Source organism: Clavelina lepadiformis, chromosome 3 (assembly GCF_947623445.1).
Source record: "Clavelina lepadiformis chromosome 3, kaClaLepa1.1, whole genome shotgun sequence".
Lineage (NCBI taxonomy): Eukaryota > Metazoa > Chordata > Ascidiacea > Aplousobranchia > Clavelinidae > Clavelina > Clavelina lepadiformis.
This window is the reverse complement of record NC_135242.1, coordinates 15,958,017-15,974,160: the sequence shown is the minus strand read 5'-3', so window position 1 is coordinate 15,974,160 and position 16,144 is coordinate 15,958,017. Positions and strand designations below refer to the sequence as shown.

Below are 16,144 nucleotides of genomic sequence, written 5' to 3'. Positions count from 1 at the left end.
TCTATAAAATTTTTGGTTATGCTAATTTACTCTGTCTAAAATGCTCCCTAAAGCGTTTTTGGTAAACAGAAACAACTCCGACTAACACTAACGTTTTAAACCACGCAAGACTGTACCAGAGTTACAAAGATATACGCATGTATTTTCTGATTTTAGCAAAGCAAAAGATTTAATTACATACAAAAAATACATTTTACAATAACGCCTTTAGATCAGTACATACAGCAACAAACAATAAACAACCAATCATAGACCAACAATACTTTTTGTGACACCTTCTTTGCCTCGTTGTTATTTAGCGCTAAAAATTACAAATCAGTTAGACAATTTCCATATTAGCAGATATTTATGTGGTTTATTCTCTAAGGAATGTCTCTTCCAGGTTTTGTGATGTAATCCTCATCGCTATCATCGCTACTGTCTTCATCCGTCTCAGATATGTCGTCATCGCTAAGGTTAATTGTGTTTAGCGAAATGTTGTCATAACGCTTTGGAAGAGCATTATTGGCGTTATTTGGAAAAGAGGCGACTTCACCGACCTTCATTAATGGCCTATAATTGCACAAACAATCTTGAAGCGTTGTCTTAGAGTACACATGTATTTTAATAAACTTTAAATAATTATAATTACTGTGCTTTATATAGACTATAGAGGCAAAGAGACATTAACTATGATTTATGGTCTTCAGATATTGCTATTTGTACCGTTTGTTTTTGCATTCCGCACAGCTAGTTAATTTTATTTATTTTTCGCTTTCAAGATAAACATGTGCATTGTGCAAGTTATTTACAAAACCTTTTTTTTTAATTACAGTAAGTAAAACAGTCTCAAGTTTTAATGATATTTTGGCGTTTGCAAACTTGAGTTGATTTTGGTAAAGATTTCCTGATAATTAAGTTTTACTCGTTTGATGTCACTAAAGATAAAGAAAAGGCCAAAATATTTGCCAAAAGTTTCTCATTCTATGGATACCCGCTGTTTGCCACCCATACACCAAAGATTATTAAATTGCCACCGAATGCGATTCCAAGTCCAATCATGGTTGTTTTCCATGCTTCACTGGACTCTTTCTGGTCTTCATTAGTTTTATTCACTAAATTAAAACAAAATAGAAGAGAAAAAGAAAGCAAATCACCAACACCCTTAAAATTTAATTCAAAGGTGTTTTATAACTTAAAAAAAGACAAAGGCTCTAATGATTGTTGCAAAAGCATAAGAAACATCTAGTCTAGTGTTTTTTGTATTCCCGTTGACATTATTAACTGCTTGTAAACTATTTTTGATGTCATTATTAAAATGCTATCATTTAATCTTTGTTTGGTGATTTTGGCAATTAGCAAAAACTTATTATAATATTGCAAAATTACTCTCTTCACTTAACCCTATTAAAAGATGATGTCTTTTTTAAAGCGTAATGCTACCATAAAAGTATGACATGCAGTTAACAACTTACCCAAGCATTTTGGTACCTCAAGGGACCAAGTGCCATTTTCGAAACAAGACACGTTTCTTGGTCCGGATAATATGAACCCTCGTTCACAATAGAATTTTACCGTGTCGCCTGCAGTAAACCTCTTGCCTTTTTGCAAGTCTGGAATGCCTGGATTTCCGCATCCGGTTTCTGAAAAACTTTTGATTCATTTTGTGATTGCATGAAATCAGCAACTTACGGCTGTCTTTTCTCCGATTATAACAACCTTTGAAACTATCGAGATGACGTCAAACATGACTCATACTGTTCATTATGTTATTCAGTGACGTACTATTAGTAATTAATGTACCGTAAAAAATCTTTGATAATATGCTCAGAAAATTGTATACCTATTTCGCAATTTTCTCCTTCATAATTTGGTTGGCAGCGACAAGTGTAATTGTCCCCTTTTACTTCAATGCAAGCACCTCCGTTAACACATGGTGATGGTTGACAAGGCGACGAAGGTTTGTTTTCTTTTTCTTTTTTACCACTATCACGGGAAGCACTTTTTCCACTTGTGGGTTTTTTTTCATTTGAAGCTTTGTCATCTTTTGTATCTTCATCGTCGCTGACAGGTTTGTTGTTGTTTGAAGAATCGTCATCCGACAAACGTTCGTCAGTAGCTGAAGAACCATCATCGCCTAGCAGATAACTTCCGCAAAAACTTTGCCCACATTTAAGTTATATACTGTATGTTTTTTCAAAGCAGATTAACTTCTTACGAGTCTCGCAGTGTATGCCAGTCCAACCAGGCAAGCAAGCACAATCATAACGGTTCGGTTCGTTTTCTTCGCAAGTTCCACCGTTTTGACAAGGTTCTGACCAGCATTCTGATATGTCCAAAGTACATTGCTCTCCAGTCCATCTAAACATTCAAGTCTGGTTCTAAAACTGTTTGGCAACGTGTTTCTTGTTTGTGTCATAATGTCACAAACATGCAGTTTGGTGGAATAAATATTAAATTTATCATATCTTCCTTCAAGATGTAACTTTGTATTGATGTGTAATAACTTTATCTTTACTAATATTTTGATGTCAGAAAAAGCATAAACTTTAACGGTAGATACTTTGAAGTGCTTACCCAGCGTCACAAACACAGTTAGGCAGAGTGCCAGCTTCATTCAGCTCACATTCGCCATATTGACATGGACTAGGCTCGCATGGATTGTGATCTTCAGTGACTTGAAATACGTGAAAACAAAATTAATCAAAATTTGAATTCATTAAAAAGGGGGAAGTGCTCTTTCTACAATACACAGTTGATAAATACACAATTTTTATCAAAATATAATTTTATTGTCTGCTTTAGCGTTAATTAAGTTTTCTGAATGTAATTAAGCTTATACTATATAAGCTTTTACTTTTGTATGTTGCAACAAATCCCCTGTAGTTGACCGAGCTATCAGATCGAAAGTGAATAGACAAAGATCCGGTTCCTTGTAATTCATCAGATGGAGTTTCATAACTATAACGGGAAAAAAGAATTAAGCAACATTTTGTTGTTGAAATGTTAAAACTTTAAGTATAATCCAGGATATAAACAACTTTCCACCTTATAAACAACTAAACTTATAACAATTTTTGGTACCCGCAAAATAGCTTCCATCCCAAAGAAGTCACAGAAACATTTATCCGATCGAAGTCACACGTTACTGTCGAGTCGCCTTCCCCTATTTCCACAGCCATGTCCCAAAACTTGAACTATATAAAAGGAAAATGACTGATTTTCGTACGAATTCAGTCCACAATTTATTCAACTATTCAAGCTAGGCAATATATCTAAAGAAATCACTGCAAATTTTTCTTTACTTGAATAAGAGTCGTTTTGACCTCGTTCTTGTACCAAAAACAGTCGGTAAAAGATGGGTAAGTGCCAGTGGGGTTTGCTTCAGAAGGGTATCCTGGTGACGTAATAGTGCCCTCGTCATCTACGAGCTCCCCACCACACTCCACAGAATCTCCGGTTGGTCTTTCGTAGTAATAGTCGCCATAATAGTCGTAATAGTCGTCATAATTTTCATAGTTTTGCGCTGAAAGCGTATAAGCTTATAATGTACTCTAAATGGTGTTATAAGTAATTGCGCAAACTGCGTGACTTTCGAACAAAAATAGTGCAATCTTTGCAATAAAATTACGGTGAAATGAAATAAAATTACAAAAATACAGTAATAATTTGAAGCTTTCTCACCTTTTAGCTCGTTGCTAAATAACGTACAAATTATAAAAATAATCCAAAGAACTCTGAAGGATGTTGACGTTACCGGTATATTCTGAGTTATCAACATCTCACATTCATACACCTAATAACTATAAATGTATCATAGGTCTAGCATGGGTGATAAGCATGATCAGATAAATAGCTGAAATCATGTCATTAAAATTTCTGCAGTTTTATTTTGAAAGAAAAACGCTACCTCTGCGTTCACAATATCTTTCTGGTTTGTGCAACAGACTATTATTTATCTGGTTGGCCCATGTATCAAGTTACGCCGTGACAGTTAAGTGTTTTCAAATCTTTCTTGTAACCCTCTTATAGTTTACTATTTGTGATTGTACGTATTGAAACGCACTCACCGGACACTTCATTACCATTTATCGAGCTTGGACAGGTATCTTGACGAGCGGTTAAACAATAGAAAACTAACGAGTAGGCCTGTTGAAATCATGTTAATGAAGTTGTGCAAAGCTAAAGTGCAAAATGCTTTCTTATTTTCTGATATGAAACCCTGGGAACTTTGCCAGCAGAAAAGTACTTCTTGACAGAGCTTCAATTTTAGAGTATTTTATTTCGGTTTTCATTTTTATAAGTCGTCATCAATTTAATTTGAGCATCAAATCTTTCGCAATATAAGTTATTGCAATTTTATAATGTTGACCTTGATCGAAACATGCTCATTAAAGTATTTTATTTTATTATCCAAAGTAGTGTATATAAGAAGATGTAACCGAGTCGGTGTAACCGAGTAATTATTGAAGTCATCTCCAAGGAAATTATGCTTCAGTTCATTAATACACTTTAGAATAGGAGGAGTAGGAACGCGTGCTAAGCGACTCGAGGTCATTCTGATCTTCGGTGACGTAGTTCTGTTCGTCTTCAAATACGTCATCATCCATGACGCTGACACTGATGGATACAGAATGGATGTTCTGTTTGCTATCAGAAGTGGAAGCCGATGGTCTCCTAATTAATTTCACCCAGGGTCTAATGTACATATTAGGTAGAGATTGTTTCATGTTTTTATCCAAGGATCAACTGCCCGTTTCACAAGATTAATTTTAACTTTCGTACCCTCTGTAAACCATCCATAATGTAAAAACAACCATATTCACGCTAAGTGCTGCACCCAAGGCTATCATTGTAGATGCGTATGGAGACAAGGAATTATCGCCTGATAGAGTTTTGTTACCTGCGGAATAATCAAAGGGTTTTTCTAAGGAACTACATACTAACTATAGGTTACATGACATCATTTGGCAATATAACAGATTTCTCGTAGTAAAACAGCTACAGCTTATATAGAACGGTCTGACTCAAGAGCTATAGCTGTCAGATTTTTGTTAAACATTTCAGAGAACATTTTTCTTATAAGGACCAAAAGAGGCTACATATACTTACTGACGCATTCGGGCATTTTTTCCGACCAAGTTTCATCCGCAACACAAGTTAAGTTTGCAGGACCTATCAAGACAAAGCCATTTTCGCAAGAAAATTCTAAAATTGATCCTGTATTAAATCTTCTTCGCTTCTTCAAGTATGCTATCCCAGGATTTCCACAGCCTACTTCTGTAAACCAAGTAATAACTAATAACAGACTTTAACACATGCAGCTTAAAATGTATCACGTAAAAAGTCCTGATGTAGATCCTTGTAGAACAAATAATGGAAATACTTGTCCATAGATAATATGCGTAAAGTCAGGCCTCGTTTATCCGAACACCAAAAACCGGAATACCCGTTGTACGACATAAAATTGCTGCATGAACGAACGAACTATAGGTTTCTTCCCATAACTTACACTTTACCCTTTTAATCCGGAAACCACGCCGTCCGACTCCGACGATTTAGAATTGATGTACCAAATCAATAGAAAAAATACCTGCTATAAATCGGATGACGACAAATTTTACATATTAATGCGTCAATTTTTCATATTTGTCACACATCAATGTATGTATTAGGCTCAGTCATTGACCAATTTTCTAAGTTCTATTACTGGAATTATTTATTTTGAACGTAAATGGATCTTCAATACTTTTCTTTTTTTCGAATGTTAATCTAATATAGTCCTATAAATGCATGCTGCCTGAGGTAAGTTGATTTCATTGTGATATTCCTTCGATTTCAATTTTTCCGGATACCTCGCTAAACTGACATTTTTCGCCGAAACGAAATGGTCCGGATTTAACGAGGTCTGACTGTAGCCGCGTACTGTTACTTTTGCAGTTTGGCATGAAAACTACGAAAAACATAGCATTTTGGCAGCTTGATGCTTTGAACAACATTTGCAAGAAGCTGAGGCTAGAACATTGCTCGACTGCAGTAATTAAGCGAGCAAGAAGCATGTTTTTGCAGCATAAAGAAATCCAGTCAAGAACTAGACTTTCTAAGACTACGCACGCACTTAAGCTGCGTAACATATCTGCCATGATATTTGGTATGTAAGCGCAGACAAGCAGTGCATGAGCATAGGACATGTTAAAGGCATTTGAGCCCCACGCCAGCGAACACCTGTATCGCAGTTTGTGCCACCATATCCTGGTGGACACGAACAATGGTAACCGTTGTACCGCGTTATATATTCGTTTTCTTCATCAGAAGTTGCTGCTGCGGGATTGCTGATATCGGTACAATTGCCATCATTTTGGCAAGGGTTCGACAAGCACGGGGGAAAGTCGTCTAATTGGCAATAAATTTATTTTATTTAACATAACCATACATTTAAGATTTGTTCATAACCATGGTTATCGTCATACAGCCAAAACTATTTAAAAGAACAAAATTTAGATTATTATTAATCATTTAATGTTTTATGGTATGGAAATATATAACATCAGGACAAGACATTCCACGTTGTCTAACAAATGATTTTATATTTATACCGTCATACTCCGTGTACCCTGTAATTATGATTACTGTTAATGTATATATGTGGTACGATACATTTATTTGTTATAAGCTGATATGTGTTACCACGATACATTGTAAAATTGTAACGCAAACCTATTTCACAACTTTTTCCTATATATCCGTCTTCACAAGCACACTGAAAGTCGAAATCTTCTGTTTCACTGCATATTCCCCCATTCACACAAGGATTGCTTGCACAGGGTGGACCCTTCTCTACGTACAAAATATTGATGTTGAAAATGAGATTGAAGCAAAGTATTTCAAAATCAGCCTGCATTTTGTTAGCAAAGAGTTTTCTTTCAAGCAATTGCAAAAAAAACGGTAATATAAGCAAAGTGAAGCGATCGAGAATATATTTGTTTTTTAAAAATATTTTCAAGTTTTGTAATTATTTTTTTTAATTATTTCAAAATATTTTCATCATTAAAAGGAAGGTATTAGGGGTTTGAAAAATAGGAAGGTTGTCTGTTGCAATAATACGTACCAACTTCACAATGTGCTCCCATCCATTGCGGCATACACTGACATGTGTAATAATCTTTCTGTGGTTCATCGCAAGATCCACCATTTTGGCAAGGATTCGAATCGCATTCTTTTATATCCACCTCACATTCTTCTCCTGTCGACCTGCATCAAGAATCAGTGGCGCAGAGAGATGTTAAAGATATAAAGAATGTCAAACATGCTGGTTAAAAGTTTAAGCGTGTAGTTTCTATATGCAACGGTGGTCCTTTGCAAGTTCATGTTATTTCTGCAATGTGGGAAACATTAAAAAAGTAAAACTCACCCGGCATTGCAGTGGCAAAGAGATTTTAATTTATCTTCTGTTCTTCCACATTCGCCATCTTCGCAAGGATCCGGATCACAAGGATCAAAATCAGTGGTTACTAATTACAGAGTCAATTTTAAATAATAAAAAAGGTCCACACTCTTACTCTTATACACATAAAAAAAACTCCTACTACTTTTACAACGTTACTTTCAAAAAAGCTTGACACATTTTCCATAAATTGCCCAAAATATAATACGGTTTACTGGAATATGATGCTTGAAATCCTCTGAAATTAACTGAGTCGTCGCTGTGGAAATGAATATAGACAGACCCGACACCAACTATAGCATCTTCTGGTTTCACCCACCTGCCATTTAATCAGCAGACAAAATCCTTCAAGTACCACCAAAGTGACTTTGTGGTATAATTATTAGGTATAATTATTATAATCCAATATTCAAGTATATTTTTTGAGAAAATATAACACATTCATTGAAATTGTAAACTTTCGAGGTAATATTTTGAGAAAAAAATGTGTGTGTAACAATTAATGGAAAGTTTCCATCATCATAAAACTTTGAAATTTTTAAGCAAACTTACCACTCTATAAAAAGAAACATTTTTGAGAATAAGACTATTGTACTTAAGAAAAATAATCGTTTTAGTATTAGCTAAGGTCTTGTATCCAACTGTTTGTAAAAAAGTTAAATTGTTTACTTACCCACAAAACAATTGTGATCCTACGGAGGTAACCGAAACATTCAGGAAGTCATAATCACAAGTGATGTTAGAATTATTTTCTCCAATCTCTATCACGATATCCCAAAATTTGAACTGCGGATACAGGATTTATTGAAAAAGCAAAAAAAGGATTTGGCTACAACCCAAGGCAAAAAAAAAATTTGGCAAAAAAACGATTTGGCTACAACCCAAGGCTGCTACGTCAAATCAAAATATAACCCGAAGGTCATTTACAAAAGGATGTTGTTATAGGCAAAATGCTTGCAAATCGTTCCAAAAACACTAACATACGGCAAAAAGCGTGTTATCATCTCCAGAAAATGTCCATATGCAGTCGGTGTTTGATGGGTACTTGGACTCCATGTTACCTTCCGTAGGATAGCCGGGATTCTTAAGACTATATTCTTCTGGATCTAGCTCCCCTCCGCATTCCTGTCCTGTAAACCAACTCGTGTTAATACTGCTTTAAATAAAGAAATAGAAATATATTTTCATGTCAAAACTGCTGAATAAACTTTAAGTTTTAAGATATAAGCGCAAGGTTTTGCTACTTTCTATCTAACTTTTAGTATATTATGCAAATTTTGGCAAAAATGAATCAACATGATTATATAATGTTAAATTTTTAAATTGCGAATCCTTCATAATAGTGATAGCTAGAAACCACTTCAGATTGTAAATAATTTTATAGTTGGAAAAGACTTGCATACATTTTTTTGAAATCTATAACTTAGTTTATATTAGACGAGATCAGGTATCATGGCATATACCTCATAATCAATATTAATTTAGTAAAATAAGACAAACAGAATATAATATACTAAGAACATAAGAACTAAACCTAAAAGTTAACTCTAAAATGCGATCTCATATTCTGTTTTTTTTATTGTTTTACTACATATAAGGTACCTGTACCAATTAAGGCCCACCTAACACTTTTTTGAAAATAACTCAAGAACCACAAATGAGAATAGACTGAAAAATCGTATTGTATTAGTGAGGGTATATGACTACAATATATCAAAACCACAATACCTGACAACCCCCCAAAAAAGTTTTATAAAAAAATTAAAAATTCCAAAAAATGGGCCTTATTAGGAGCATAGGCTCCTAATAAGGCCCACCAATTTTGTGAGTATTTTGATTCAAAACATAGCTGAAAAAACGTATCAAGCAAATAAAACAAGCCAACAACCACCAATTTGTGTAAGACAACGACCAACAAACGTGGGTTGAAAACTTAAAGGAATGTGACCCATCAGCATAGGTGCAGCAGTTGGGGGTCACCGGCCCCCCTAACCGTCATTAAATAGGCAATTTTTGGGCAGTTCAAAATTATTTGAGCAATTTTTGGTACTTTTACTGGCATATTTTGTAGCAAAGACCTTTTATCTTTTTTGGGGGGGATCAACCATCTTCAACCATCAAGCATCTTGCATGGGCCTAATTAGGCGCATGTGGCATCCACGAAAAAAATGTCACATTTTTATTATCAGAAAAATTTTTGCAAAAAAAAGTGCATTATCCTTTTCAATACTAAGTTGGTTGTTACATGAAAACTTCAGCCGACTGACAACAGTTCATTTAACCGGCCAAATTCTCACTTCCTTTTTTTCTAAATTAACAAAACCACCTTAACTGCAGATATCAAATTTTTGTTGTGCTCTAGCGAATCGGTTGATCACGTGACAAGGATGAAATCTGGTAAACCATCATGAATTTATATTAGTTTTTATATAGGGATAAAAATTTTCATTTGTTTGCACGGGTTTGCGAAATATGAGCAATGGGCCTTATTAGGGACCGGGCCTTGTTAGGCACAGGTACCTTATATATATTACACAGTTCAGCCACCATCAGCTTTGTACACAATATTACTATACCTTTACACCACGCAATTCCGCAAACGATGACAAAAATATGCACAAATTTAATCACCATATTTTTCCATTGTTAGTACTAAGCTAAACGCTCTATAGCTTATTTTAGTATGCTGAGCAAGATTTTTAAATTAGAGTCACAAAAGATATTCATTGTTTGACACAAAGACACATAACTTTGAAGCTCTCAAAGCTGCCATTGCAAATTGTTAGACCTTTACATTCTACTTTATTTTGATTAATTAAAATTTTACTTCCATGTCAAAAAGTTAATATAGTCACGTTGATAGAACTTAACGTCTGATTTGAAGATAATTTTCTTTTTTACATAACGTTGTCTAATCATCTCAACGTGTGCTACTGTGCGATTTCTTCAAAGGTAGCGTTATTTTATCCTCTACAGTTGTCTATATCTTAAATGAAAGCTATAATCTCATACAAAAAGACAATATCGTCAACCTAACGATAGCGATTGTCTGGGATAATGATCTTGGTCTTTTCTGAGAGTTTCCAGGACACTTCTTCATTGAAGTATGCTTCGTTCAAATCACAAAGTCGTCTTCAAAGGCCGAGAAGTGATTTTTTTAATTGAGAGACAACGAATTTCAAGTAGCAAGTGACTTAGTGATGAGCAATTAGAAACAATCACTCGAAGATACTTCAGAATGTTTCTACAAGAAGCTTCTTTTCTCTGCAAAAGTTGATTGCAAATTGTTTGGAATAATACCAGTAAACGATTTCACCACAGACACTTTTGTGATATACGTAGGAATGGAACGAAAAGTAGAAACAACGAAAAGTTGTGGTGTATATCATAGCTCATGCCCTTGCAAAGTGGTAACTCAATATGCTTACATCAAAGATCAAAAAATAACATCAAAGGGTTTTAGACAAAATCACTTCTTTGAAATTGCTTCCGTTTGACAAAAAGTGACGATAATTGCATCTAAAGACAGGTCAGTCTTACTTGGTGGAACTAAACGTCCACTATTAATCATCATCGTTTCTTCCCCTGTCTTCACGTTTGAGAATGGAAAAAACTGTTGCACAATCGTTTAAAAACCTGCTCGCTTGCCTGACAGCTCTACATTATATGTTACTGTTGATACGTGTGTGGTTTTTAACTTAAAAAAAGTCACTAATAGAAATGATACGAGACATTTTTAAACGAAGTCTGTGGATATGTTTTATGGTTGGTGGACTACTAATTACTGGTAAGTATATTTTGCTACATTATTTTATGTTTTACGCTAGCACTTTATGAACTCAAAAATAAAATGGTTTACTTCTCGGTTCGACTCTTTGTTTTGCATAACGAACATTTTAGAGAACGAAAAATGAACTCAAAACATATCATTTATTTGAATTTATTCTCATTAGTTTTAGATCCAACTAATGCCATTCGCTAACATTTACATGTTCTGTGTAAGTAAATAGAAAAATTTTATATTGTGGAGCAAGTTAAACGAACGATTTCGGTTGCCAGAATACACATTGTACTCCTGCGCCTACCATAATTTTCAACTACGAAATATTGCATTTTAAATTAGTGAACATTCAACATGCAACTTGTTTAGAATCTTCTGCCTTGCTTTGTCGATTTTGCGAACAGGCAACCTCTCTGGACCAATGCGTTAGCGGTTACGAGTGCGGTCCTGGAATAGGTTGCTTTTCTCAAACATGGGTGAATGATGCTGGGCAAAGATACTGTGAGACACATTTGAAATTGTTTGATTTGTACAAAGATTCGTATTGTAGATTTTATGCAATATTCAAAAGTTTTATCCAACTACAATTAATTTTGTTGCAGAATGCTTGCCATTATTCTTTATAATTAAGAGCCAAACCTGTAACCAAACAGGTCTCGAGTATTTACGAGTAGGTAATCTGGTAACAATATGCAGTGCCAAAAGCAGTATGCTTCCTAGGTAACAGAACCGCAATGACAAAGAAGTGTGACAACATTGTTGACTTACAGTAGCTCATTTAATTTCATAATTTTTTCTTTGTCAAGTAACTCAAAAGTAACTGATGTATCAAAACGAAGTTGTTATTACTACAATAATTATAATAACAAATTTTGAGATTGCGACACAGTCACAGCCTAACACTCCCCGCAATCGCAATTCAAGTGAAACGGGTATTTGCACCAGTCCTTGGAGCGCGCATACAACGCGTAGCCGTTGTACACTGACACTGCTGCAGGCAGGGTGCTTAAAAATTGTAGCAAAAACGCCCACACTTAAATTATGTTCATGTATAACTGTTATTTTCAGACCGTAAAGGTTGTCAGCAACCATCAGTAGTGAACTGTGAAGTGGCCAATGATGCCTTTTGTACAAAAGATCTTGCTTTGATTTGTTGCGACACATACCTTTGTAATGCCCCCGATCCACAACTGTTGTGGCGTAAGTATAACTTAATTAAGTGTAAAAGCTTTTACATTTTAAGTACTCTTTAACTGTAAATACAGATTTAAAATGTGAATGAAACACTAAACTTTATCGTAACACTAAATTTATTTTTTGCAAACACAATAGTAATAGTATAGGTGGTTGGGATGCACTAAGCCACCTAACACGAGGCTCAACATTATACAAGCGGTATACAAGTTTATGTTCCTGATAAATCGACCTCACGATTTGTGTGTGACAAATAATTGCACTTCATACATCCACTTAAATGTTCCTTACCGAAAACGTATTTTCGGACGTACATAACCCACAGAATAGCAGCAGAAACACGTTTCTCAGTTTTAAACTTGTTTATTTTATTATGACCTCATACGTTTGCGCTTGGCTCGGATAGCTACTCACGAACATTAAAATGTTGGCATGAACTCGAGTTTTCATTTTTCAGGACCAGAACCACCTCGAAATTTTGTAGCAAGCGCAATAAACCCGACTTCCATAACGCTGCAGTGGGATATTCAGTGCAACGGAATATACGCCTACGAAGTGACGTATGATAGAAACACTCCTGTCAGTTCTACTTTAGAGGACATCAACGGTCAACAGGTAAATAGTGACATCATGCTGAGACACGCTTGTGTAAAAAATGAGGATATTAAAAGTTTAATGCGGTTTTACCTTACTTTTCATGGTATATGAATTTTATAGGTTACAATCTCAAATTTGACTACTGGCAGTTTGTACAAATTTTCAATTCGATCTGTCTTTGATAGTTCGTACAGCGACCCAGTTGACATTATACGAGCCACGCCTCATGACAATTCAAGTTTGTAGAGCTTTGTGTTTATAGAGATAATTTCAAATAAAAATATGTTTGATTATATCTTATGAGCAAAAATTAAATTATGCATAAATCAGTCGGGGGGTTGTTTATTAGTTTACTGTACTTATACAACATATATACAGTATATATAATTATTTTTAAATTGTATAGGTTTGCCCATAAGAAGAAATTTTAAACTGATTCGTGTATATATCACACTATTTTTTCTTGTTGTGAATAATGAAAGCATATGGATCAATGAAACTATGTAGCCCTTGTATAAAGGGGACGTCCGCTTTATACACAAAAATATTTATCATTTTCTAAATGATTGCAATTACACAGTATAAAACATATTTGCATGTCAAAGAAGGCATCTGTTACTTTTGAGAAGCTTAAGATATTGTTATTATTCTTATTGTAGCGCAAACGATTTGTGCTGAAAGTGTTAACGTCACGCTGAATGACGTCAGTAGCACCACTTTACGATTGTGTGGGCCGGACGAGCAAAAATGCTTTGTTGGATTACATTACTGGCAAAACGGAGGCGAAACGTAAGACATTGACAGTTATTTTGCGCATGGCTGCTTCGAACTCGTCACAAAGTTGTTAAGCTGATTTATGCTACTGTGCCAAATAAGATGTTATAGTTTGTTTACTTTTATGTTTATGTTGTGATAGTATTTTCAGTAGTAAGCTTTAAGTGACTTCGAAAATACTGGTTATTGATCAACTGCAACGGCTTATTCGAAAACTCACATCACATTCAATTGATTTATTTGGCTGTATATACATGCACTTTACTTTATTAATTAATTGACATGAGTGTGTGAATTAGATATGTTTCGCAAGGATGTGTGGCGACTGAACTATGCGATCACATAGAAGCCAATTTTCGAAACGACTGTATTCCAGGAAGCGTTAATTCCCTGTGTTTCATTTGTTGTGAAGGAAACACTTGTAATAAAAATAATGACCTCATCAACTCAAGTATGGCTAATACTGTATCTATCTTTCTAATCTAAAGTGTAATGCTAGTGTATTCTTTACAATTGCGTTTGTGATATCCATTTCGTAAGTAACTTTAAATATTTATGTTATTGATAGGTTTTTGAAATAGATAATCATATGCTCTATATGCATGTAGCAAAACATTCTTCAGGTTTGCAATTATTTCAGATTTTTCCTGCAACGTTGAAAACGATGAAAAAGTAGACTGCGGGTGGGATGGTATTGACAGACCGACCTGCGAATCACGAGGCTGCTGTTACGCAAGAACCGAATCGAGCACCTACGACAAGTGGTGTCACCACAAAACTTTAGGTAGAATTTGAATGAAGCACTTTATTGAGTCTTTTTGATTTAAATCTCACGCCTACATTACAGACAGTGTCAGATCCAAGAATGTGTGTTTAGCAGGGGAGGGGTGATCATCTTGAGATTTTTGCATATAGCAGGGCTATTTTAATTGCAATCATGAATTAAATTAAGGAGTGTGTTCGACTTCTGTACCATTTCAGTTTCAAGAAAAATATTTTTTGCTTGAAAAATGTTAGTCTGCTACGCAGAATCTAATTTGGTAGCCAACCATAATTTTCAATAAATTTTTACTTTAGTTATTTTACTTTTTAATTTTTATTTTACATTAGCCGATTTTTACTTTTCTACTTCGTTATTTTTATCTTCCATTGGCTAATCGTTTCAAAAACCAAATACAACTTTTTGCTAATTTTTTTGTAGCGACATTGTCATTGAACAAAATAGAGCGAAAAACGACAGGAAATGTTGTTTAAACCCCTAATTTTTAAACCCTTAAAATTAATAATAATATTCGCTATGGGGGAAAGTTATAAATTAGTTGAATACTATGCGGAGTTCATAATAAGTCATTCTACTGTATATTGTTCAGCACTAATGCCTTTAAATTACGTCATGCAACAGAATATGTTAAGCCGGAACATATCAATAAACTATATAGACCTACTCATGCAGGAATAATCCCACCACACATATACGATGTAAGTAAGTCAAACATCTAAACTAATCGATGATTCATTTATTTGCTGGTAACTTTGAGAGTTTGGGTTATTTTCAGCAAGAGTAGCGCATAAAATAAAGGGATTTTCCAAAAATTTATGGTTTGGATTTTTTACAGAGGTCGGATTATTGCGCTATTGGATAAGGTATTATGGTACGTGATGTAATTTGAACCGCAAGTTTGGCACGGTTAGTAAGTAATGACTGGAAAATAATTGTCTGATGCCAAGTGCAAAAGTCTTCAACAGATGATATAGTACTGTATTGACAAAATTTGGCCATACTTGACAAATGCGTTGTAAATCGCATTGAATAAAAGTAATCTACTACAGGTACAAGTAGGCTACAATATAGCATAGCATAAAATATCTATATGGCACAAAGAGTGTTCCATTTCCAAGCGTACTGCTTAATAATGTAAAAACGTTTTTTGTTTCAGAAATTTTCAAAAACAGTTTAATTAAATCAAGACTGGTTTTTAGGTATCTTTTGTATTTAGATAGATATTTTCACAAGCTTTTCCACGAATTAATATACAGCATCGTCAACTACATTAGTTTCACTGTTCTTAAATAAGGATGGTTGTGACGGAATGAAAAAATCTCATTATAATGTAGCAACGGATTTTTTTTGTTACCGCAAAATGACGTCAAGGAGCCATGGAATTAATTTGCTTTCGGGTGCAACATAACATATAGCAGAAACCGTGTGTGAGGCGCAACATCGTAGAATCACGCAGCAAACTGAACTTGTCGTGCAACAATTTTACAAAAACTTTAAGTTGTTATCGCCTTTCTTTGAATTCGCCCTGATAGCAGATATTAATGTTAGTCAACCGACTACGCATATGAACTGTTTTAGGTACACCTGAACCAAT

General features: G+C 34.7%; 3 protein-coding genes across 6 annotated transcripts; 1 reads left to right on the top strand and 2 right to left on the bottom strand.

Annotated features, from left to right (window-relative positions):
* Positions 1-199: 199 nt before the first annotated feature.
* LOC143448865 (uncharacterized) lies at positions 200-3,805 on the bottom strand. 2 transcript variants are annotated; one of them, XM_076948781.1, is made up of 10 exons: positions 3,664-3,805; positions 3,285-3,505; positions 3,064-3,176; positions 2,837-2,940; positions 2,557-2,656; positions 2,198-2,340; positions 1,823-2,116; positions 1,455-1,622; positions 974-1,094; positions 200-552 (listed from the first exon to the last, which is right to left on the bottom strand). In XM_076948781.1, exons 1-10 carry the CDS (start codon positions 3,758-3,760, stop codon positions 363-365), a joined length of 1,551 nt encoding a protein of 516 aa, XP_076804896.1. In that variant the 5' UTR covers positions 3,761-3,805; the 3' UTR covers positions 200-362. The 2 variants fall into 2 exon arrangements, with proteins under 2 accessions (XP_076804896.1, XP_076804897.1); XM_076948782.1 differs by having other exon boundaries at positions 1,823-2,098.
* Positions 3,806-4,472: 667 nt separating this feature from the next.
* LOC143448866 (uncharacterized) lies at positions 4,473-10,543 on the bottom strand. 3 transcript variants are annotated; one of them, XM_076948784.1, is made up of 11 exons: positions 10,456-10,543; positions 8,408-8,553; positions 8,097-8,209; positions 7,639-7,742; positions 7,391-7,490; positions 7,088-7,230; positions 6,697-6,816; positions 6,205-6,372; positions 5,092-5,259; positions 4,765-4,882; positions 4,473-4,677 (listed from the first exon to the last, which is right to left on the bottom strand). In XM_076948784.1, exons 2-11 carry the CDS (start codon positions 8,477-8,479, stop codon positions 4,482-4,484), a joined length of 1,302 nt encoding a protein of 433 aa, XP_076804899.1. In that variant the 5' UTR covers positions 8,480-8,553; positions 10,456-10,543; the 3' UTR covers positions 4,473-4,481. The 3 variants fall into 3 exon arrangements, with proteins under 3 accessions (XP_076804899.1, XP_076804898.1, XP_076804900.1); XM_076948783.1 differs by lacking the exon at positions 10,456-10,543 and adding an exon at positions 10,000-10,409; XM_076948785.1 differs by lacking the exons at positions 6,205-6,372; positions 10,456-10,543 and adding an exon at positions 10,000-10,409.
* Positions 10,544-11,077: 534 nt separating this feature from the next.
* LOC143449150 (uncharacterized) lies at positions 11,078-14,391 on the top strand. The gene is made up of 7 exons (XM_076949242.1): positions 11,078-11,210; positions 11,574-11,705; positions 12,273-12,404; positions 12,856-13,013; positions 13,116-13,233; positions 13,655-13,784; positions 14,069-14,391. Exons 1-7 carry the CDS (start codon positions 11,144-11,146, stop codon positions 14,253-14,255), a joined length of 924 nt encoding a protein of 307 aa, XP_076805357.1. The 5' UTR covers positions 11,078-11,143; the 3' UTR covers positions 14,256-14,391.
* The last annotated feature ends 1,753 nt before the right edge of the window (positions 14,392-16,144 follow it).

Bases quoted from the DNA above. Each gene is read 5' to 3' on its own strand.
- LOC143448865 (XM_076948781.1), bottom strand. From the start codon at position 3,760: ATGTTGATAACTCAGAATATACCGGTAACGTCAACATCCTTCAGAGTT. The intron at 3,177-3,284 runs GTAAAGAAAAAT...CCTTTTATATAG, and splicing joins TCAAAACGACTCTTATTCAA to TTCAAGTTTTGGGACATGGC. The intron at 1,095-1,454 runs GTAAGTTGTTAA...GTTTTAATTTAG, and splicing joins TGAGGTACCAAAATGCTTGG to TGAATAAAACTAATGAAGAC.
- LOC143448866 (XM_076948783.1), bottom strand. From the start codon at position 10,057: ATGGTGATTAAATTTGTGCATATTTTTGTCATCGTTTGCGGAATTGCG. The intron at 7,743-8,096 runs GTAAGTAAACAA...ATTAAATGGCAG, and splicing joins GGATCACAATTGTTTTGTGG to GTGGGTGAAACCAGAAGATG. The intron at 7,231-7,390 runs GTGAGTTTTACT...TTCTTGATGCAG, and splicing joins CTTTGCCACTGCAATGCCGG to GTCGACAGGAGAAGAATGTG.
- LOC143449150 (XM_076949242.1), top strand. From the start codon at position 11,144: ATGATACGAGACATTTTTAAACGAAGTCTGTGGATATGTTTTATGGTT. The intron at 11,706-12,272 runs GTGAGACACATT...TGTTATTTTCAG, and splicing joins TGATGCTGGGCAAAGATACT to ACCGTAAAGGTTGTCAGCAA. The intron at 13,014-13,115 runs GTAAATAGTGAC...TGAATTTTATAG, and splicing joins AGGACATCAACGGTCAACAG to GTTACAATCTCAAATTTGAC.